At 42.9% G+C, this 22,117-nt stretch overlaps 5 long non-coding RNA genes and 1 gene segment (V, D, J or C); 1 reads left to right on the forward strand and 5 right to left on the reverse strand.

Moving 5' to 3' along the window:
* Positions 1-1,868: 1,868 nt before the first annotated feature.
* Positions 1,869-3,148, reverse strand: LOC142883156 (Ig lambda-2 chain C region-like; the record flags this gene model as incomplete). The annotated part of the segment is given in 2 exon segments: positions 1,869-2,413; positions 3,007-3,148. Coding segments are annotated over 2 exon segments (477 nt in total), but the record flags the coding sequence as incomplete, so codon positions are not given.
* Positions 3,149-6,140: 2,992 nt separating this feature from the next.
* LOC142883158 (uncharacterized) lies at positions 6,141-7,858 on the reverse strand. 3 transcript variants are annotated; one of them, XR_012926004.1, is made up of 3 exons: positions 7,719-7,858; positions 7,279-7,404; positions 6,141-6,685 (listed from the first exon to the last, which is right to left on the reverse strand). It is a non-coding gene; the product is annotated as an uncharacterized LOC142883158 (long non-coding RNA). The 3 variants fall into 3 exon arrangements; XR_012926003.1 differs by having other exon boundaries at positions 7,279-7,426; positions 7,719-7,853; XR_012926002.1 differs by lacking the exon at positions 7,719-7,858 and having other exon boundaries at positions 7,279-7,712.
* Positions 7,859-7,877: 19 nt separating this feature from the next.
* Positions 7,878-8,176, forward strand: LOC142883157 (uncharacterized). The gene is made up of 2 exons (XR_012926001.1): positions 7,878-8,023; positions 8,102-8,176. It is a non-coding gene; the product is annotated as an uncharacterized LOC142883157 (long non-coding RNA).
* A 2,238-nt stretch (positions 8,177-10,414) lies between these two features.
* LOC142883160 (uncharacterized) lies at positions 10,415-12,468 on the reverse strand. Of its 2 annotated transcripts, none has more exons than XR_012926008.1 (3): positions 11,993-12,468; positions 11,553-11,700; positions 10,415-10,959 (listed from the first exon to the last, which is right to left on the reverse strand). It is a non-coding gene; the product is annotated as an uncharacterized LOC142883160 (long non-coding RNA). The 2 variants fall into 2 exon arrangements; XR_012926009.1 differs by having other exon boundaries at positions 11,553-11,678; positions 11,993-12,467.
* Positions 12,469-14,691: 2,223 nt separating this feature from the next.
* Positions 14,692-16,738, reverse strand: LOC142883159 (uncharacterized). Of its 3 annotated transcripts, none has more exons than XR_012926005.1 (3): positions 16,272-16,738; positions 15,831-15,978; positions 14,692-15,236 (listed from the first exon to the last, which is right to left on the reverse strand). It is a non-coding gene; the product is annotated as an uncharacterized LOC142883159 (long non-coding RNA). The 3 variants fall into 3 exon arrangements; XR_012926007.1 differs by having other exon boundaries at positions 15,831-15,949; positions 16,272-16,734; XR_012926006.1 differs by having other exon boundaries at positions 15,831-15,956; positions 16,272-16,734.
* A 2,239-nt stretch (positions 16,739-18,977) lies between these two features.
* LOC142883161 (uncharacterized) lies at positions 18,978-20,549 on the reverse strand. The gene is made up of 2 exons (XR_012926010.1): positions 20,116-20,549; positions 18,978-19,522 (listed from the first exon to the last, which is right to left on the reverse strand). It is a non-coding gene; the product is annotated as an uncharacterized LOC142883161 (long non-coding RNA).
* Between the last annotated feature and the right edge of the window lie 1,568 nt (positions 20,550-22,117).

Consider the following 22,117-nt stretch of genomic DNA (forward strand, 5'->3'; position numbering starts at 1 on the left):
GTTGTATTGATGGCTTTCTCTCATGCCATTTTTTATTTATTTTTTGCCAAAAAAATGAGTATTTGTTTTTGCTTTACTGCAGGGTTAGGTGGCAGTCCAACTGTGGCTCAGTCTCCTGTGCACAAATCTGTCACTGTGGGAGACACAGTGTCTCTGAGCTGCACAGCCAGTTCAGGGGTGGACAATGACCTGAGCTGGTACCTTGTCAAACCCGGAATGGCACCACAGCTACTGTTTTATAAAATAGACACTCACCAGTCTGGTACTCCAAGTCGGTTCAGCAGCAGCGGATCAGAACCCGAATTCACTCTGACCATCAGTGGAGTTCAGGCTGAAGATGCAGGAGATTATTACTGTCTGGGTGTTTATTCAGGCCCAGTGTTCACACAGTGATTAAGAGTCGTACAAAAACCTCCCAGTCGGTGTGACGGAGCTCTTGCAGCAGCAGGAGGAAGAGACACTGACACAGACCAGTGCACACAGAGCTCAGAGTCATCTCTCTCAGCACCGCTATTCAAAGCTTAAAACGGCCTCTTTTATTTCTCCACGTGGCCTTTCATTCTTAAGAAGAAAACATTGGGCACAATGACAGGCACCATGTAATTTTAATCATAGAAAGAACATATTCTCACAAGAATCTCACCCATTTTCCCAATGACATTAAGATTTTCTTTCTAAATATTAAAACTCACGAGAGACTGGCGACGATATCGGCTCGTACTCTGTTGAGTGTGATTCTCCTCGCCTCACCAGCAGGGGGCAGAAAGGATGTTTGAGTGAGGGCTGGCGACGACCTTGGCGATGACCTTTGCGGCAAAGGCATCAGGGTGGTGATGTGGAAAACCACCTCTGCTTTTCCTGTTTCACAGCAACAGGTGTGCGTTTGACTTCTTGAAAACCATTTGCATGATTTTTCTGCACCGCTGCTCCTCACACTTTAAGTTCTCACTCAGCCTCAAGTGTCTTCAGCCGCTCACACTGAACACTGCAGCAGGAAGATGTTGCCAATCACTCTGATTGTGCTCTTGGCTTTTCTGACTCGGGGTGAGACATTTTCACAGTGTTTGCTTCAAATCCAGGCTGTGCCATATTTTCCTGCTTCATCCTCAACTGCTGTCAAACATCTTTGACTCATTCCTCATTTCAGAGTCTTGTGCCAACAACTTTCTGACTCAAGCTGACAAATCCAAGTCTGTCAGTCCTGGAGGGACTGTGACCATCAGCGCCACAGGAAGTTCAAACATCGGGTCCACTCTCTATTGGTACCTGCAGAAACCTGGACAGCCTCCCAAACTACTGATATATAGCACATCAAGTCTCTTCTCAGGAACTCCATCTCGATTCAGTGGCAGTAGATCTGGTTCTCACTACACTTTGACCATCAGCGGAGTTCAGGCTGAAGACGCTGGAGATTATTACTGTCTGGGTAACCATGGAGGTGGAGTGTTGACACAGTGATTTAGAGCCGTACAAAAACCTCCCTCAGTGTGACTGATGTGCAAACGGCCTCCTGCAGGTGCAGAGTGTTGAGGAGTGCAGCAAACACAACACAGAGTTGTCAAGCAGAACCACACTGACTATTAATGGATGTTGACACACACCAAAGTTAACACATACAAACTTATTGAAAATGTTTAACTACAAGTTACAAGAGTTCAACATCAACTGAATATGAATTTAACATTTCTTTTCTTTGTAGATGTTTCGTATCTTCTGTCAAATAAGGTAAAATTCACAAATTTGAAATTAAGATTTCACACAGGTGTTTTTCTGCAATTTTACTACTATGGTTTAATAACATACTGATTTTATCATGACTATGTTAAAAAAAAATGGAAAAAATGGGTGAGATTAAATCCATACATTGATTTCTTTGAAGCATCAACATTTTATTGATTCCAAAACATTTATTGTGAGATACAAAGAGCAAAATGAACAATCAGACAGTAAGTAGTCAATATTCATAGACACAGTAGCAGAGAGGTGTGGGACATGCAGGAGGATGTGAGCAGAGCAGAGGTGCAGCTTCCTGTCTGGACCAGCAGCATCATTCCCAGACAGGAAGTGGTGCTGCAGCTCTACGCTGAGCACTGGTCATGCTCCAGGCTTTGAGTGACAGGGCTCTGTCCATCCAGACTGGCCTGGCAGACCACTGAGCCCGCCCTCCTCCACTGCTCTGCACTCAGGCTCAGGGTGCTGCTCCAGCTGTAGCGGCCGTCCGTCCCCGGGACCTCCGGGCTGCTGAGTGTCACCCCCTGGGAGACGCCACCACCGCTGCCCCCCACACTCCAGCTCAGCCTCCAGGACGAGGGGGAGCCCCCTGCGGCCAGACACGCCAGCATGACGCTGCCCTGCTGCTGCAGCTCCTCCGCCGAGGGTCCCAGGACAGTCAGGGTGGGGCGCAGCACAGCGGCTGGAGGGGAGAGAGAAAGGACAGAGTGAAGGCAGGGAGACGAGGAGACGCTCAGCACAAGCCATTCATGTCCGTCATGTGGGGACGTGGAGTGAAACCACTCCTCTCACACAGTGGCACACAATATTGAGGTGCAAATGCAAAGAATACAAAGAATACAAAAACATTTTGTGTCACAGTGAATAAAGTGACAGTTTGATTATGTTTCTTCTGCTGGAACAAACAGCTGAAACGCTCGTGGAAACGCCGTTAAAACCTTCATCATCTGTTTGTTTCACTTCCCCTACATGGCCTCATGTCAAATAGAACAACTGCAGTCACATAAATGAGCCGCATTCACTGAAGAAATCATATTTTGTTGAAAACGATTTTCAAAAGATTTTTGGAATGTATGGAAAAAGTTAAAATCATGAAATGAAAACAACATTACATTGTTACCTTTTGTTCACAACTCAGTAGATTCCAGATATTTACAGAATTTTGTCAATATTTTTATTCATTACAAAAATTGTTGTCATTTTGACAAATGTGAAATAATATTCAATTATCAAAATCAAACACGTTGCAATACAATACAAATTTCTGGTACTTACAGTCAACGGTGAGTTTGGTCCCTCCACCAAAAGTCCACCACAGTGATACAAACTCATTAAGAGGCCGTACAAAAACCTCCTGCACTGTCAACAAGCATTTGTCCACTGATTGGTCGCATCTGGTGGCTCGAAAATACTTCAATTAAACCTCAATTCATGAGCAAAATGATTAAGTATATGAAATTCATAATTATTCTTCAGGAATTCATATTTTGACGTCTTGTATCATTCAGGCTCTTGACACAGTGACAACAAAACTATTTATTTTTTTTTTCCAATTAACTGAAAAGTGATTTTGATTTGAAACTAAATGCATTTTATCTTATATTTTCAATGAAAATGTCTAATTATAAAATAATTTACATCTAATTCACAAATTGAAATTTCCTCACAATAATGCTTTTATAAATTCTGCAAACAAGAAATCAGAATATACCAACCATTCTATATTATCATCCATTTGAAAAGCTATTGAATAAATCCATGACCTTGATTGATTACTTTAATCCAACAGTGTTTGTGCTGATGTTGTGTCCCACGGTGGCTTCAGTGTGTTGACAGCAGAGGAATCATTTCCATAGTGAGGAGGCTTTGCATGGTCAGCTGATCCTCCAGTCGACTGAGAAGCTTTATAGTGGTGACACTTCAACACTGCACCACTCACACGTGTCAGTCAGCTTGGCAGAAAGCACCATGACTCTCATCACCATCCTCATCTGGACGCTGCTCTGCTGCTTCATCAAAGGTCAGGAGCATTTACAGCACAAAACAAGGTGGACGCCTTCAAATCACACCTAACACTTTGCTGCTTTTCTTCTTCCAGGCTCTAGTCAGGTGACTGTGACTCAACCAGCCGCAGTCACATCTTCTCCTGGATCCACAGTCACTCTGACATGTCGATCCAACCCAGCGGTTTACAAACGAACTGATGGAAATCATGTATTGAGCTGGTATCAGCAGAAATCAGGGCAACCTCCAAAGCTCTTAATTTATTGGGCAAACAGACGTCAGTCAGGAATTCCAGCTCGGTTCAGTGGCAGTGGAAACGGCACTGACTTCAGTTTGACCATCAGTGGAGTTCAGGCTGAAGATGAAGCAGTTTATTACTGTCAGAGTTACCACAGCGGTGGTGTGTTCACACAGTGATTCATGGTCGTACAAAAACCTCTCCATCAGTGTGACAGAGCTGTTGCAGCTGGAGGAGGAAGAGACTCTGACACAGATCAGAGCACACAGAGCTGACAGTCTCCTCACTGAGCACCAATATTCAAAGTCTAAACATGTCTTTCCCCAACATGCTGTTTTACTCAGTTCATAATTACTCCATTTTAATGTCCCGGGCCAGATTCCTTGATACTCCAAGTTCCAGCTCTCTCACACTACAACTAACTGCATCCTCCCATTAACACATTATTTTAATCATTGTGCATTGGTCGTTTCATTAATAAGAATGGAGCAGAGTATTTGAGAAACTCCAAATAAAATTTCAATGCAACCGCACACTACAGGTGAAAGAGGGAATGAACAGTCAAAGCTTATCTTAGAACATTGTTGGAACGCTTCTATTGGGATGAAGACAAACTGCTACAGACAGCAGGGAGCACACACACTAAACACTCTGGCAGAGGAAAGACAAAGAGACACAGGTGCAACACATTGGGGCGGGGCAGGTCATCACACAGGAGGGAACCTTGACAGGAAGTGGTCTGAGCCAAGAGCAGTTTAGACAATAAAACAGGAAATGCAGGACAACCAGACATGACAGAGGTTGTTGTGTTGACCTTCAAATGTGAAATGTGTCTTGACCAAGCAGAACGTTCTGTCAATGTTTTTAATAATTCTTCAGTATTGGGCCATTTACAAGCATCCCCAGAGTATTGTTCATTTCATTCTGCGGAATAAAGGTTGAATTTGATTTTTTAATGTTAGAGTTATGACCCTGTGACTCAGTGTGGAGGACATGAGGTGATGGACAAATGAAAAGATGAGTAAATATGTCACTGAATGTTGTTGATTCATCAGTACAACAGTTGATGGAGTTTTTTCAGATTTTGTCCATTTTTTGTATATTTTGTACTTCAGGATAATGTCTCATCATTCTAAATAAAACCACCTCTGCTTTTCCTGTTTCACAGCAACAGGTGTGCGTTTGACTTCTTGAAAACCATTTGCATGATTTTTCTGCACCGCTGCTCCTCACACTTTAAGTTCTCACTCAGCCTCAAGTGTCTTCAGCCGCTCACACTGAACACTGCAGCAGGAAGATGTTGCCAATCACTCTGATTGTGCTCTTGGCTTTTCTGACTCGGGGTGAGACATTTTCACAGTGTTTGCTTCAAATCCAGGCTGTGCCATATTTTCCTGCTTCATCCTCAACTGCTGTCAAACATCTTTGACTCATTCCTCATTTCAGAGTCTTGTGCCAACAACTTTCTGACTCAAGCTGACAAATCCAAGTCTGTCAGTCCTGGAGGGACTGTGACCATCAGCGCCACAGGAAGTTCAAACATCGGGTCCACTCTCTATTGGTACCTGCAGAAACCTGGACAGCCTCCCAAACTACTGATATATAGCACATCAAGTCTCTTCTCAGGAACTCCATCTCGATTCAGTGGCAGTAGATCTGGTTCTCACTACACTTTGACCATCAGCGGAGTTCAGGCTGAAGACGCTGGAGATTATTACTGTCTGGGCTACCATGGTAGTGGAGTGTTGACACAGTGATTTAGAGCCGTACAAAAACCTCCCTCAGTGTGACTGATGTGCAAACGGCCTCCTGCAGGTGCAGAGTGTTGAGGAGTGCAGCAAACACAACACAGAGTTGTCAAGCAGAACCACACTGACTATTAATGGATGTTGACACACACCAAAGTTAACACATACAAACTTATTGAAAATGTTTAACTACAAGTTACAAGAGTTCAACATCAACTGAATATGAATTTAACATTTCTTTTCTTTGTAGATGTTTCGTATCTTCTGTCAAATAAGGTAAAATTCACAAATTTGAAATTAAGATTTCACACAGGTGTTTTTCTGCAATTTTACTACTATGGTTTAATAACATACTGATTTTATCATGACTATGTTAAAAAAAAATGGAAAAAATGGGTGAGATTAAATCCATACATTGATTTCTTTGAAGCATCAACATTTTATTGATTCCAAAACATTTATTGTGAGATACAAAGAGCAAAATGAACAATCAGACAGTAAGTAGTCAATATTCATAGACACAGTAGCAGAGAGGTGTGGGACATGCAGGAGGATGTGAGCAGAGCAGAGGTGCAGCTTCCTGTCTGGACCAGCAGCATCATTCCCAGACAGGAAGTGGTGCTGCAGCTCTACGCTGAGCACTGGTCATGCTCCAGGCTTTGAGTGACAGGGCTCTGTCCATCCAGACTGGCCTGGCAGACCACTGAGCCCGCCCTCCTCCACTGCTCTGCACTCAGGCTCAGGGTGCTGCTCCAGCTGTAGCGGCCGTCCGTCCCCGGGACCTCCGGGCTGCTGAGTGTCACCCCCTGGGAGACGCCACCACCGCTGCCCCCCACACTCCAGCTCAGCCTCCAGGACGAGGGGGAGCCCCCTGCGGCCAGACACGCCAGCATGACGCTGCCCTGCTGCTGCAGCTCCTCCGCCGAGGGTCCCAGGACAGTCAGGGTGGGGCGCAGCACAGCGGCTGGAGGGGAGAGAGAAAGGACAGAGTGAAGGCAGGGAGACGAGGAGACGCTCAGCACAAGCCATTCATGTCCGTCATGTGGGGACGTGGAGTGAAACCACTCCTCTCACACAGTGGCACACAATATTGAGGTGCAAATGCAAAGAATACAAAGAATACAAAAACATTTTGTGTCACAGTGAATAAAGTGACAGTTTGATTATGTTTCTTCTGCTGGAACAAACAGCTGAAACTCTCGTGGAAACGCCGTTAAAACCTTCATCATCTGTTTGTTTCACTTCCCCTACATGGCCTCATGTCAAATAGAACAACTGCAGTCACATAAATGAGCCGCATTCACTGAAGAAATCATATTTTGTTGAAAACGATTTTCAAAAGATTTTTGGAATGTATGGAAAAAGTTAAAATCATGAAATGAAAACAACATTACATTGTTACCTTTTGTTCACAACTCAGTAGATTCCAGATATTTACAGAATTTTGTCAATATTTTTATTCATTACAAAAATTGTTGTCATTTTGACAAATGTGAAATAATATTCAATTATCAAAATCAAACACGTTGCAATACAATACAAATTTCTGGTACTTACAGTCAACGGTGAGTTTGGTCCCTCCACCAAAAGTCCACCACAGTGATACAAACTCATTAAGAGGCCGTACAAAAACCTCCTGCACTGTCAACAAGCATTTGTCCACTGATTGGTCGCATCTGGTGGCTCGAAAATACTTCAATTAAACCTCAATTCATGAGCAAAATGATTAAGTATATGAAATTCATAATTATTCTTCAGGAATTCATATTTTGACGTCTTGTATCATTCAGGCTCTTGACACAGTGACAACAAAACTATTTATTTTTTTTTTCCAATTAACTGAAAAGTGATTTTGATTTGAAACTAAATGCATTTTATCTTATATTTTCAATGAAAATGTCTAATTATAAAATAATTTACATCTAATTCACAAATTGAAATTTCCTCACAATAATGCTTTTATAAATTCTGCAAACAAGAAATCAGAATATACCAACCATTCTATATTATCATCCATTTGAAAAGCTATTGAATAAATCCATGACCTTGATTGATTACTTTAATCCAACAGTGTTTGTGCTGATGTTGTGTCCCACGGTGGCTTCAGTGTGTTGACAGCAGAGGAATCATTTCCATAGTGAGGAGGCTTTGCATGGTCAGCTGATCCTCCAGTCGACTGAGAAGCTTTATAGTGGTGACACTTCAACACTGCACCACTCACACGTGTCAGTCAGCTTGGCAGAAAGCACCATGACTCTCATCACCATCCTCATCTGGACGCTGCTCTGCTGCTTCATCAAAGGTCAGGAGCATTTACAGCACAAAACAAGGTGGACGCCTTCAAATCACACCTAACACTTTGCTGCTTTTCTTCTTCCAGGCTCTAGTCAGGTGACTGTGACTCAACCAGCCGCAGTCACATCTTCTCCTGGATCCACAGTCACTCTGACATGTCGATCCAACCCAGCGGTTTACAAACGAACTGATGGAAATCATGTATTGAGCTGGTATCAGCAGAAATCAGGGCAACCTCCAAAGCTCTTAATTTATTGGGCAAACAGACGTCAGTCAGGAATTCCAGCTCGGTTCAGTGGCAGTGGAAACGGCACTGACTTCAGTTTGACCATCAGTGGAGTTCAGGCTGAAGATGAAGCAGTTTATTACTGTCAGAGTTACCACAGCGGTGGTGTGTTCACACAGTGATTCATGGTCGTACAAAAACCTCTCCATCAGTGTGACAGAGCTGTTGCAGCTGGAGGAGGAAGAGACTCTGACACAGATCAGAGCACACAGAGCTGACAGTCTCCTCACTGAGCACCAATATTCAAAGTCTAAACATGTCTTTCCCCAACATGCTGTTTTACTCAGTTCATAATTACTCCATTTTAATGTCCCGGGCCAGATTCCTTGATACTCCAAGTTCCAGCTCTCTCACACTACAACTAACTGCATCCTCCCATTATCACATTATTTTAATCATTGTGCATTGGTCGTTTCATTAATAAGAATGGAGCAGAGTATTTGAGAAACTCCAAATAAAATTTCAATGCAACCGCACACTACAGGTGAAAGAGGGAATGAACAGTCAAAGCTTATCTTAGAACATTGTTGGAACGCTTCTATTGGGATGAAGACAAACTGCTACAGACAGCAGGGAGCACACACACTAAACACTCTGGCAGAGGAAAGACAAAGAGACACAGGTGCAACACATTGGGGCGGGGCAGGTCATCACACAGGAGGGAACCTTGACAGGAAGTGGTCTGAGCCAAGAGCAGTTTAGACAATAAAACAGGAAATGCAGGACAACCAGACATGACAGAGGTTGTTGTGTTGACCTTCAAATGTGAAATGTGTCTTGACCAAGCAGAACGTTCTGTCAATGTTTTTAATAATTCTTCAGTATTGGGCCATTTACAAGCATCCCCAGAGTATTGTTCATTTCATTCTGCGGAATAAAGGTTGAATTTGATTTTTTAATGTTAGAGTTATGACCCTGTGACTCAGTGTGGAGGACATGAGGTGATGGACAAATGAAAAGATGAGTAAATATGTCACTGAATGTTGTTGATTCATCAGTACAACAGTTGATGGAGTTTTTTCAGATTTTGTCCATTTTTTGTATATTTTGTACTTCAGGATAATGTCTCATCATTCTAAATAAAACCACCTCTGCTTTTCCTGTTTCACAGCAACAGGTGTGCGTTTGACTTCTTGAAAACCATTTGCATGATTTTTCTGCACCGCTGCTCCTCACACTTTAAGTTCTCACTCAGCCTCAAGTGTCTTCAGCCGCTCACACTGAACACTGCAGCAGGAAGATGTTGCCAATCACTCTGATTGTGCTCTTGGCTTTTCTGACTCGGGGTGAGACATTTTCACAGTGTTTGCTTCAAATCCAGGCTGTGCCATATTTTCCTGCTTCATCCTCAACTGCTGTCAAACATCTTTGACTCATTCCTCATTTCAGAGTCTTGTGCCAACAACTTTCTGACTCAAGCTGACAAATCCAAGTCTGTCAGTCCTGGAGGGACTGTGACCATCAGCGCCACAGGAAGTTCAAACATTGATGCTGATCTCAGTTGGTACCAGCAGAAACCTGGACAGCCTCCCAAACTACTCATATATAGCACATCAAGTCTCTTCTCAGGAACTCCATCTCGATTCAGTGGCAGTAGTTCTGGTTCTCACTACACTTTGACCATCAGTGGAGCTCAGGCTGAAGACGCTGGAGATTATTACTGTCTGGGCTACCATGGTGGTGGAGTGTTGACACAGTGATTTAGAGCCGTACAAAAACCTCCCTCAGTGTGACTGATGTGCAAACGGCCTCCTGCAGGTGCAGAGTGTTGAGGAGTGCAGCAAACACAACACAGAGTTGTCAAGCAGAACCACACTGACTATTAATGGATGTTGACACACACCAAAGTTAACACATACAAACTTATTGAAAATGTTTAACTACAAGTTACAAGAGTTCAACATCAACTGAATATGAATTTAACATTTCTTTTCTTTGTATATGTATCGTATCTTCTGTCAAATAAGGTAAAATTCACAAATTTGAAATTAAGATTTCACACAGGTGTTTTTCTGCAATTTTACTACTATGGTTTAATAACATACTGATTTTATCATGACTATGTTTTAAAAAAAAATGGAAAAAATGGGTGAGATTAAATCCATACATTGATTTCTTTGAAGCATCAACATTTTATTGATTCCAAAACATTTATTGTGAGATACAAAGAGCAAAATGAACAATCAGACAGTAAGTAGTCAATATTCATAGACACAGTAGCAGAGAGGTGTGGGACATGCAGGAGGATGTGAGCAGAGCAGAGGTGCAGCTTCCTGTCTGGACCAGCAGCATCATTCCCAGACAGGAAGTGGTGCTGCAGCTCTACGCTGAGCACTGGTCATGCTCCAGGCTTTGAGTGACAGGGCTCTGTCCATCCAGACTGGCCTGGCAGACCACTGAGCCCGCCCTCCTCCACTGCTCTGCACTCAGGCTCAGGGTGCTGCTCCAGCTGTAGCGGCCATCCGTCCCCGGGACCTCCGGGCTGCTGAGTGTCAGCCCCTGGGAGACGCCACCACCGCTGCCCCCCACACTCCAGCTCAGCCTCCAGGACGAGGGGGAGCCCCCTGCGGCCAGACACGCCAGCATGACGCTGCCCTGCTGCTGCAGCTCCTCCGCCGAGGGTCCCAGGACAGTCAGGGTGGGGCGCAGCACAGCGGCTGGAGGGGAGAGAGAAAGGACAGAGTGAAGGCAGGGAGACGAGGAGACGCTCAGCACAAGCCATTCATGTCCGTCATGTGGGGACGTGGAGTGAAACCACTCCTCTCACACAGTGGCACACAATATTGAGGTGCAAATGCAAAGAATACAAAGAATACAAAAACATTTTGTGTCACAGTGAATAAAGTGACAGTTTGATTATGTTTCTTCTGCTGGAACAAACAGCTGAAACTCTCGTGGAAACGCCGTTAAAACCTTCATCATCTGTTTGTTTCACTTCCCCTACATGGCCTCATGTCAAATAGAACAACTGCAGTCACATAAATGAGCCGCATTCACTGAAGAAATCATATTTTGTTGAAAACGATTTTCAAAAGATTTTTGGAATGTATGGAAAAAGTTAAAATCATGAAATGAAAACAACATTACATTGTTACCTTTTGTTCACAACTCAGTAGATTCCAGATATTTACAGAATTTTGTCAATATTTTTATTCATTACAAAAATTGTTGTCATTTTGACAAATGTGAAATAATATTCAATTATCAAAATCAAACACGTTGCAATAGAATACAAATTTCTGGTACTTACAGTCAACGGTGAGTTTGGTCCCTCCACCAAAAGTCCACCACAGTGATACAAACTCATTAAGAGGCCGTACAAAAACCTCCTGCACTGTCAACAAGCATTTGTCCACTGATTGGTCGCATCTGGTGGCTCGAAAATACTTCAATTAAACCTCAATTCATGAGCAAAATGATTAAGTATATGAAATTCATAATTATTCTTCAGGAATTCATATTTTGACGTCTTGTATCATTCAGGCTCTTGACACAGTGACAACAAAACTATTTATTTTTTTTTTCCAATTAACTGAAAAGTGATTTTGATTTGAAACTAAATGCATTTTATCTTATATTTTCAATGAAAATGTCTAATTATAAAATAATTTACATCTAATTCACAAATTGAAATTTCCTCACAATAATGCTTTTATAAATTCTGCAAACAAGAAATCAGAATATACCAACCATTCTATATTATCATCCATTTGAAAAGCTATTGAATAAATCCATGACCTTGATTGATTACTTTAATCCAACAGTGTTTGTGCTGATGTTGTGTCCCACGGTGGCTTCAGTGTGTTGACAGCAGAGGAATCATTTCCATAGTGAGGAGGCTTTGCATGGTCAGCTGATCCTCCAGTCGACTGAGAAGCTTTATAGTGGTGACACTTCAACACTGCACCACTCACACGTGTCAGTCAGCTTGGCAGAAAGCACCATGACTCTCATCACCATCCTCATCTGGACGCTGCTCTGCTGCTTCATCAAAGGTCAGGAGCATTTACAGCACAAAACAAGGTGGACGCCTTCAAATCACACCTAACACTTTGCTGCTTTTCTTCTTCCAGGCTCTAGTCAGGTGACTGTGACTCAACCAGCCGCAGTCACATCTTCTCCTGGATCCACAGTCACTCTGACATGTCGATCCAACCCAGCGGTTTACATATGGTCAGATGGAACTCAGGAACTGAGCTGGTATCAGCAGAAATCAGGGCAACCTCCAAAGCTCTTAATATATTATGCAAACAGTCGTCAGTCAGGAATTCCAGCTCGGTTCAGTGGCAGTGGAAGCGGCACTGACTTCAGTTTGACCATCAGTGGAGTTCAGGCTGAAGATGAAGCAGTTTATTACTGTCAGAGTTACCACAGCGGTGGTGTGTTCACACAGTGATTCATGGTCGTACAAAAACCTCTCCATCAGTGTGACAGAGCTGTTGCAGCTGGAGGAGGAAGAGACTCTGACACAGATCAGAGCACACAGAGCTGACAGTCTCCTCACTGAGCACCAATATTCAAAGTCTAAACATGTCTTTCCCCAACATGCTGTTTTACTCAGTTCATAATTACTCCATTTTAATGTCCCGGGCCAGATTCCTTGATACTCCAAGTTCCAGCTCTCTCACACTACAACTAACTGCATCCTCCCATTAACACATTATTTTTATCTTAGTGCATTGGTAGTTTCACTAATAAGAATGGAGCAGAGTATTTGAGAAACTCCAAAAAAAAAATTCAATGCAACCGCACACTACAGGTGAAAGAGGGAATGAACAGTCAAAGCTTATCTTAGAACATTGTTGGAACGCTTCTATTGGGATGAAGACAAACTGCTACAGACAGCAGGGAGCACACACACTAAACACTCTGGCAGAGGAAAGACAAAGAGACACAGGTGCAACACATTGGGGCGGGGCAGGTCATCACACAGGAGGGAACCTTGACAGGAAGTGGTCTGAGCCAAGAGCAGTTTAGACAATAAAACAGGAAATGCAGGACAACCAGACATGACAGAGGTTGTTGTGTTGACCTTCAAATGTGAAATGTGTCTTGACCAAGCAGAACGTTCTGTCAATGTTTTTAATAATTCTTCAGTATTGGGCCATTTACAAGCATCCCCAGAGTATTGTTCATTTCATTCTGCGGAATAAAGGTTGAATTTGATTTTTTAATGTTAGAGTTATGACCCTGTGACTCAGTGTGGAGGACATGAGGTGATGGACAAATGAAAAGATGAGTAAATATGTCACTGAATGTTGTTGATTCATCAGTACAACAGTTGATGGAGTTTGTTCAAATTTTGTCCATTTTTTGTATATTTTGTACTTCAGGATAATGTCTCATCATTCTAAATAAAACCACCTCTGCTTTTCCTGTTTCACAGCAACAGGTGTGCGTTTGACTTCTTGAAAACCATTTGCATGATTTTTCTGCACCGCTGCTCCTCACACTTTAAGTTCTCACTCAGCCTCAAGTGTCTTCAGCCGCTCACACTGAACACTGCAGCAGGAAGATGTTGCCAATCACTCTGATTGTGCTCTTGGCTTTTCTGACTCGGGGTGAGACATTTTCACAGTGTTTGCTTCAAATCCAGGCTGTGCCATATTTTCCTGCTTCATCCTCAACTGCTGTCAAACATCTTTGACTCATTCCTCATTTCAGAGTCTTGTGCCAACAACTTTCTGACTCAAGCTGACAAATCCAAGTCTGTCAGTCCTGGAGGGACTGTGACCATCAGCGCCACAGGAAGTTCAAACATTGGTGCTGATCTCAGTTGGTACCAGCAGAAACCTGGACAGCCTCCCAAACTACTGATATATAGAGTATCAAGTCTCTTCTCAGGAACTCCATCTCGATTCAGTGGCAGTAGTTCTGGTTCTCACTACACTTTGACCATCAGTGGAGCTCAGGCTGAAGACGCTGGAGATTATTACTGTCTGGGCTACCATGGTGGTGGAGTGTTGACACAGTGATTTAGAGCCGTACAAAAACCTCCCTCAGTGTGACTGATGTGCAAACGGCCTCCTGCAGGTGCAGAGTGTTGAGGAGTGCAGCAAACACAACACAGAGTTGTCAAGCAGAACCACACTGACTATTAATGGATGTTGACACACACCAAAGTTAACACATACAAACTTATTGAAAATGTTTAACTACAAGTTACAAGAGTTCAACATCAACTGAATATGAATTTAACATTTATTTTCTTTGTAGATGTTTCGTATCTTCTGTCAAATAAGGTAAAATTCACAAATTTGAAATTAAGATTTCACACAGGTGTTTTTCTGCAATTTTACTACTATGGTTTAATAACATACTGATTTTATCATGACTATGTTAAAAAAAAAAAAATGGAAAAAGTGGGTGAGATTAAATCCATACATTGATTTCTTTGAAGCATCAACATTTTATTGATTCCAAAACATTTATTGTGAGATACAAAGAGCAAAATGAACAATCAGACAGTAAGTAGTCAATATTCATAGACACAGTAGCAGAGAGGTGTGGGACATGCAGGAGGATGTGAGCAGAGCAGAGGTGCAGCTTCCTGTCTGGACCAGCAGCATCATTCCCAGACAGGAAGTGGTGCTGCAGCTCTACGCTGAGCACTGGTCATGCTCCAGGCTTTGAGTGACAGGGCTCTGTCCATCCAGACTGGCCTGGCAGACCACTGAGCCCGCCCTCCTCCACTGCTCTGCACTCAGGCTCAGGGTGCTGCTCCAGCTGTAGCGGCCGTCCGTCCCCGGGACCTCCGGGCTGCTGAGTGTCACCCCCTGGGAGACGCCACCACCGCTGCCCCCCACACTCCAGCTCAGCCTCCAGGACGAGGGGGAGCCCCCTGCGGCCAGACACGCCAGCATGACGCTGCCCTGCTGCTGCAGCTCCTCCGCCGAGGGTCCCAGGACAGTCAGGGTGGGGCGCAGCACAGCGGCTGGAGGGGAGAGAGAAAGGACAGAGTGAAGGCAGGGAGACGAGGAGACGCTCAGCACAAGCCATTCATGTCCGTCATGTGGGGACGTGGAGTGAAACCACTCCTCTCACACAGTGGCACACAATATTGAGGTGCAAATGCAAAGAATACAAAGAATACAAAAACATTTTGTGTCACAGTGAATAAAGTGACAGTTTGATTATGTTTCTTCTGCTGGAACAAACAGCTGAAACGCTCGTGGAAACGCCGTTAAAACCTTCATCATCTGTTTGTTTCACTTCCCCTACATGGCCTCATGTCAAATAGAACAACTGCAGTCACATAAATGAGCCGCATTCACTGAAGAAATCATATTTTGTTGAAAACGATTTTCAAAAGATTTTTGGAATGTATGAAAAAGTTAAAATCATGAAATGAAAACAACATTACATTGTTACCTTTTGTTCACAACTCAGTAGATTCCAGATATTTACAGAATTTTGTCAATATTTTTAATCATGACAAAAAAATTATTGTCATTTTGACAAATGTGAAATAATATTCAATTATCAAAATCAAACACGTTGCAATAGAATACAAATTTCTGGTACTTACAGTCAACGGTGAGTTTGGTCCCTCCACCAAAAGTCAACCACAGTGATACAAACTCATTAAGAGGCCGTACAAAAACCTCCTGCACTGTCAACAAGCATTTGTCCACTGATTGGTTGCATCTGGTGCCTCGAAAATACTTCAATTAAACCTCAATTCATGAGCAAAATGATTAAGTATATGAAATTCATAATTATTCTTAAGGAATTCATATTTTGACTACTTGTATCATTCAGGCTCTTGACACAGTGACAACAAAACTATTTATTTATTTTTTTTCAATTAACTGAAAAGTGATTTTGATTTGAAACTAAATGCATTTTATCTTATATTTTCAATGAAAATGTCTAATTATAAAATAATTTACATCTAATTCACAAATTGAAATTTCCTCACAATAATGCTTTTATAAATTCTGCAAACAAGAAATCAGAATATACCAACCATTCTATATTGTCATCCATTTGAAAAGCTATTGAATAAATCCATGACCTTGATTGATTACTTTAATCCAACAGTGTTTGTGCTGATGTTGTGTCCCACGGTGGCTTCAGTGTGTTGACAGCAGAGGAATCATTTCCATAGTGAGGAGGCTTTGCATGGTCAGCTGATCCTCCAGTCGACTGAGAAGCTTTATAGTGGTGACACTTCAACACTGCACCACTCACACGTGTCAGTCAGCTTGGCAGAAAGCACCATGACTCTCATCACCATCCTCATCTGGACGCTGCTCTGCTGCTTCATCAAAGGTCAGGAGCATTTACAGCACAAAACAAGGTGGACGCCTTCAAATCACACCTAACACTTTGCTGCTTTTCTTCTTCCAGGCTCTAGTCAGGTGACTGTGACTCAACCAGCCGCAGTCACATCTTCTCCTGGATCCACAGTCACTCTGACATGTCGATCCAACCCAGCGGTTTACATATGGTCAGGTGGAAATCAGGCACTGAGCTGGTATCAGCAGAAATCAGGGCAACCTCCAAAGCGCTTAATTTATTGGGCAAACAGACGTCAGTCAGGAATTCCAGCTCGGTTCAGTGGCAGTGGAAGCGGCACTGACTTCAGTTTGACCATCAGTGGAGTTCAGGCTGAAGATGAAGCAGTTTATTACTGTCAGAGTTACCATTACATAAACAGCGCCTATGTGTTCACACAGTGATTCATGGTCGTACAAAAACCTCTCCATCAGTGTGACAGAGCTGTTGCAGCTGGAGGAGGAAGAGACTCTGACACAGATCAGAGCACACAGAGCTGACAGTCTCCTCACTGAGCACCAATATTCAAAGTCTAAACATGTCTTTCCCCAACATGCTGTTTTACTCAGTTCATAATTACTCCATTTTAATGTCCCGGGCCAGATTCCTTGATACTCCAAGTTCCAGCTCTCTCACACTACAACTAACTGCATCCTCCCATTATCACATTATTTTAATCATTGTGCATTGGTCGTTTCATTAATAAGAATGGAGCAGAGTATTTGAGAAACTCCAAAAAAAATTCAATGCAACCGCACACTACAGGTGAAAGAGGGAATGAACAGTCAAAGCTTATCTTAGAACATTGTTGGAACGCTTCTATTGGGATGAAGACAAACTGCTACAGACAGCAGGGAGCACACACACTAAACACTCTGGCAGAGGAAAGACAAAGAGACACAGGTGCAACACATTGGGGCGGGGCAGGTCATCACACAGGAGGGAACCTTGACAGGAAGTGGTCTGAGCCAAGAGCAGTTTAGACAATAAAACAGGAAATGCAGGACAACCAGACATGACAGAGGTTGTTGTGTTGACCTTCAAATGTGAAATGTGTCTTGACCAAGCAGAACGTTCTGTCAATGTTTTTAATAATTCTTCAGTATTGGGCCATTTACAAGCATCCCCAGAGTATTGTTCATTTCATTCTGCGGAATAAAGGTTGAATTTGATTTTTTAATGTTAGAGTTATGACCCTGTGACTCAGTGTGGAGGACATGAGGTGATGGACAAATGAAAAGATGAGTAAATATGTCACTGAATGTTGTTGATTCATCAGTACAACAGTTGATGGAGTTTTTTCAGATTTTGTCCATTTTTTGTATATTTTGTACTTCAGGATAATGTCTCATCATTCTAAATAAAACCACCTCTGCTTTTCCTGTTTCACAGCAACAGGTGTGCGTTTGACTTCTTGAAAACCATTTGCATGATTTTTCTGCACCGCTGCTCCTCACACTTTAAGTTCTCACTCAGCCTCAAGTGTCTTCAGCCGCTCACACTGAACACTGCAGCAGGAAGATGTTGCCAATCACTCTGATTGTGCTCTTGGCTTTTCTGACTCGGGGTGAGACATTTTCACAGTGTTTGCTTCAAATCCAGGCTGTGCCATATTTTCCTGCTTCATCCTCAACTGCTGTCAAACATCTTTGACTCATTCCTCATTTCAGAGTCTTGTGCCAACAACTTTCTGACTCAAGCTGACAAATCCAAGTCTGTCAGTCCTGGAGGGACTGTGACCATCAGCGCCACAGGAAGTTCAAACATTGGTGCTGATCTCAGTTGGTACCTGCAGAAACCTGGACAGCCTCCCAAACCACTCATATATGGCACATCAAGTCTCTTCTCAGGAACTCCATCTCGATTCAGTGGCAGTAGATCTGGTTCTCACTACACTTTGACCATCAGCGGAGCTCAGGCTGAAGACGCTGGAGATTATTACTGTCTGGGCTACCATGGTAGTGGAGTGTTGACACAGTGATTTAGAGCCGTACAAAAACCTCCCTCAGTGTGACTGATGTGCAAACGGCCTCCTGCAGGTGCAGAGTGTTGAGGAGTGCAGCAAACACAACACAGAGTTGTCAAGCAGAACCACACTGACTATTAATGGATGTTGACACACACCAAAGTTAACACATACAAACTTATTGAAAATGTTTAACTAGAAGTTACAAGAGTTCAACATCAACTGAATATGAATTTAACATTTCTTTTCTTTGTAGATGTTTCGTATCTTCTGTCAAATAAGGTAAAATTCACAAATTTGAAATTAAGATTTCACACAGGTGTTTTTCTGCAATTTTACTACTATGGTTTAATAACATACTGATTTTATCATGACTATGTTAAAAAAAAAAAAATGGAAAAAGTGGGTGAGATTAAATCCATACATTGATTTCTTTGAAGCATCAACATTTTATTGATTCCAAAACATTTATTGTGAGATACAAAGAGCAAAATGAACAATCAGACAGTAAGTAGTCAATATTCATAGACACAGTAGCAGAGAGGTGTGGGACATGCAGGAGGATGTGAGCAGAGCAGAGGTGCAGCTTCCTGTCTGGACCAGCAGCATCATTCCCAGACAGGAAGTGGTGCTGCAGCTCTACGCTGAGCACTGGTCATGCTCCAGGCTTTGAGTGACAGGGCTCTGTCCATCCAGACTGGCCTGGCAGACCACTGAGCCCGCCCTCCTCCACTGCTCTGCACTCAGGCTCAGGGTGCTGCTCCAGCTGTAGCGGCCGTCCGTCCCCGGGACCTCCGGGCTGCTGAGTGTCACCCCCTGGGAGACGCCACCACCGCTGCCCCCCACACTCCAGCTCAGCCTCCAGGACGAGGGGGAGCCCCCTGCGGCCAGACACGCCAGCATGACGCTGCCCTGCTGCTGCAGCTCCTCCGCCGAGGGTCCCAGGACAGTCAGGGTGGGGCGCAGCACAGCGGCTGGAGGGGAGAGAGAAAGGACAGAGTGAAGGCAGGGAGACGAGGAGACGCTCAGCACAAGCCATTCATGTCCGTCATGTGGGGACGTGGAGTGAAACCACTCCTCTCACACAGTGGCACACAATATTGAGGTGCAAATGCAAAGAATACAAAGAATACAAAAACATTTTGTGTCACAGTGAATAAAGTGACAGTTTGATTATGTTTCTTCTGCTGGAACAAACAGCTGAAACGCTCGTGGAAACGCCGTTAAAACCTTCATCATCTGTTTGTTTCACTTCCCCTACACGGCCTCATGTCAAATAGAACAACTGCAGTCACATAAATGAGCCGCATTCACTGAAGAAATCCTATTTTGTTGAAAACGATTTTCAAAAGATTTTTGGAATGTATGGAAAAAGTTAAAATCATGAAATGAAAACAACATTACATTGTTACCTTTTGTTCACAACTCAGTAGATTCCAGATATTTACAGAATTTTGTCAATATTTTTATTCATTACAAAAATTGTTGTCATTTTGACAAATGTGAAATAATATTCAATTATCAAAATCAAACACGTTGCAATAGAATACAAATTTCTGGTACTTACAGTCAACGGTGAGTTTGGTCCCTCCACCAAAAGTCAACCACAGTGATACAAACTCATTAAGAGGCCGTACAAAAACCTCCTGCACTGTCAACAAGCATTTGTCCACTGATTGGTTGCATCTGGTGCCTCGAAAATACTTCAATTAAACCTCAATTCATGAGCAAAATGATTAAGTATATGAAATTCATAATTATTCTTCAGGAATTCATATTTTGACGTCTTGTATCATTCAGGCTCTTGACACAGTGACAACAAAACTATTTATTTTTTTTTTCCAATTAACTGAAAAGTGATTTTGATTTGAAACTAAATGCATTTTATCTTATATTTTCAATGAAAATGTCTAATTATAAAATAATTTACATCTAATTCACAAATTGAAATTTCCTCACAATAATGCTTTTATAAATTCTGCAAACAAGAAATCAGAATATACCAACCATTCTATATTATCATCCATTTGAAAAGCTATTGAATAAATCCATGACCTTGATTGATTACTTTAATCCAACAGTGTTTGTGCTGATGTTGTGTCCCACGGTGGCTTCAGTGTGTTGACAGCAGAGGAATCATTTCCATAGTGAGGAGGCTTTGCATGGTCAGCTGATCCTCCAGTCGACTGAGAAGCTTTATAGTGGTGACACTTCAACACTGCACCACTCACACGTGTCAGTCAGCTTGGCAGAAAGCACCATGACTCTCATCACCATCCTCATCTGGACGCTGCTCTGCTGCTTCATCAAAGGTCAGGAGCATTTACAGCACAAAACAAGGTGGACGCCTTCAAATCACACCTAACACTTTGCTGCTTTTCTTCTTCCAGGCTCTAGTCAGGTGACTGTGACTCAACCAGCCGCAGTCACATCTTCTCCTGGATCCACAGTCACTCTGACATGTCGATCCAACCCAGCGGTTTACATATGGTCAGATGGAACTCAGGCACTGAGCTGGTATCAGCAGAAATCAGGGCAACCTCCAAAGCTCTTAATATATTATGCAAACAGTCGTCAGTCAGGAATTCCAGCTCGGTTCAGTGGCAGTGGAAGCGGCACTGACTTCAGTTTGACCATCAGTGGAGTTCAGGCTGAAGATGAAGCAGTTTATTACTGTCAGAGTTACCATTACATAAACAGCGCCAATGTGTTCACACAGTGATTCATGGTCGTACAAAAACCTCTCCATCAGTGTGACAGAGCTGTTGCAGCTGGAGGAGGAAGAGACTCTGACACAGATCAGAGCACACAGAGCTGACAGTCTCCTCACTGAGCACCAATATTCAAAGTCTAAACATGTCTTTCCCCAACATGCTGTTTTACTCAGTTCATAATTACTCCATTTTAATGTCCCGGGCCAGATTCCTTGATACTCCAAGTTCCAGCTCTCTCACACTACAACTAACTGCATCCTCCCATTAACACATTATTTTTTTATCTTAGTGCATTGGTAGTTTCATTAATAAGAATGGAGCAGAGTATTTGAGAAACTCCCAAAAAAAATTCAATGCAACCGCACACTACAGGTGAAAGAGGGAATGAACAGTCAAAGCTTATCTTAGAACATTGTTGGAACGCTTCTATTGGGATGAAGACAAACTGCTACAGACAGCAGGGAGCACACACACTAAACACTCTGGCAGAGGAAAGACAAAGAGACACAGGTGCAACACATTGGGGTGGGGCAGGTCATCACACAGGAGGGAACCTTGACAGGAAGTGGTCTGAGCCAAGAGCAGTTTAGACAATAAAACAGGAAATGCAGGACAACCAGACATGACAGAGGTTGTTGTGTTGACCTTCAAATGTGAAATGTGTCTTGACCAAGCAGAACGTTCTGTCAATGTTTTTAATAATTCTTCAGTATTGGGCCATTTACAAGCATCCCCAGAGTATTGTTCATTTCATTCTGCGGAATAAAGGTTGAATTTGATTTTTTAATGTTAGAGTTATGACCCTGTGACTCAGTGTGGAGGACATGAGGTGATGGACAAATGAAAAGATGAGTA

Source organism: Nelusetta ayraudi, unplaced genomic scaffold, assembly GCF_046127955.1.
Source record: "Nelusetta ayraudi isolate G7.1 ecotype Tasmania unplaced genomic scaffold, CSIRO-AGI_Nayr_v1 ptg000007l, whole genome shotgun sequence".
Taxonomy (NCBI): Eukaryota; Metazoa; Chordata; class Actinopteri; order Tetraodontiformes; family Monacanthidae; genus Nelusetta; species Nelusetta ayraudi.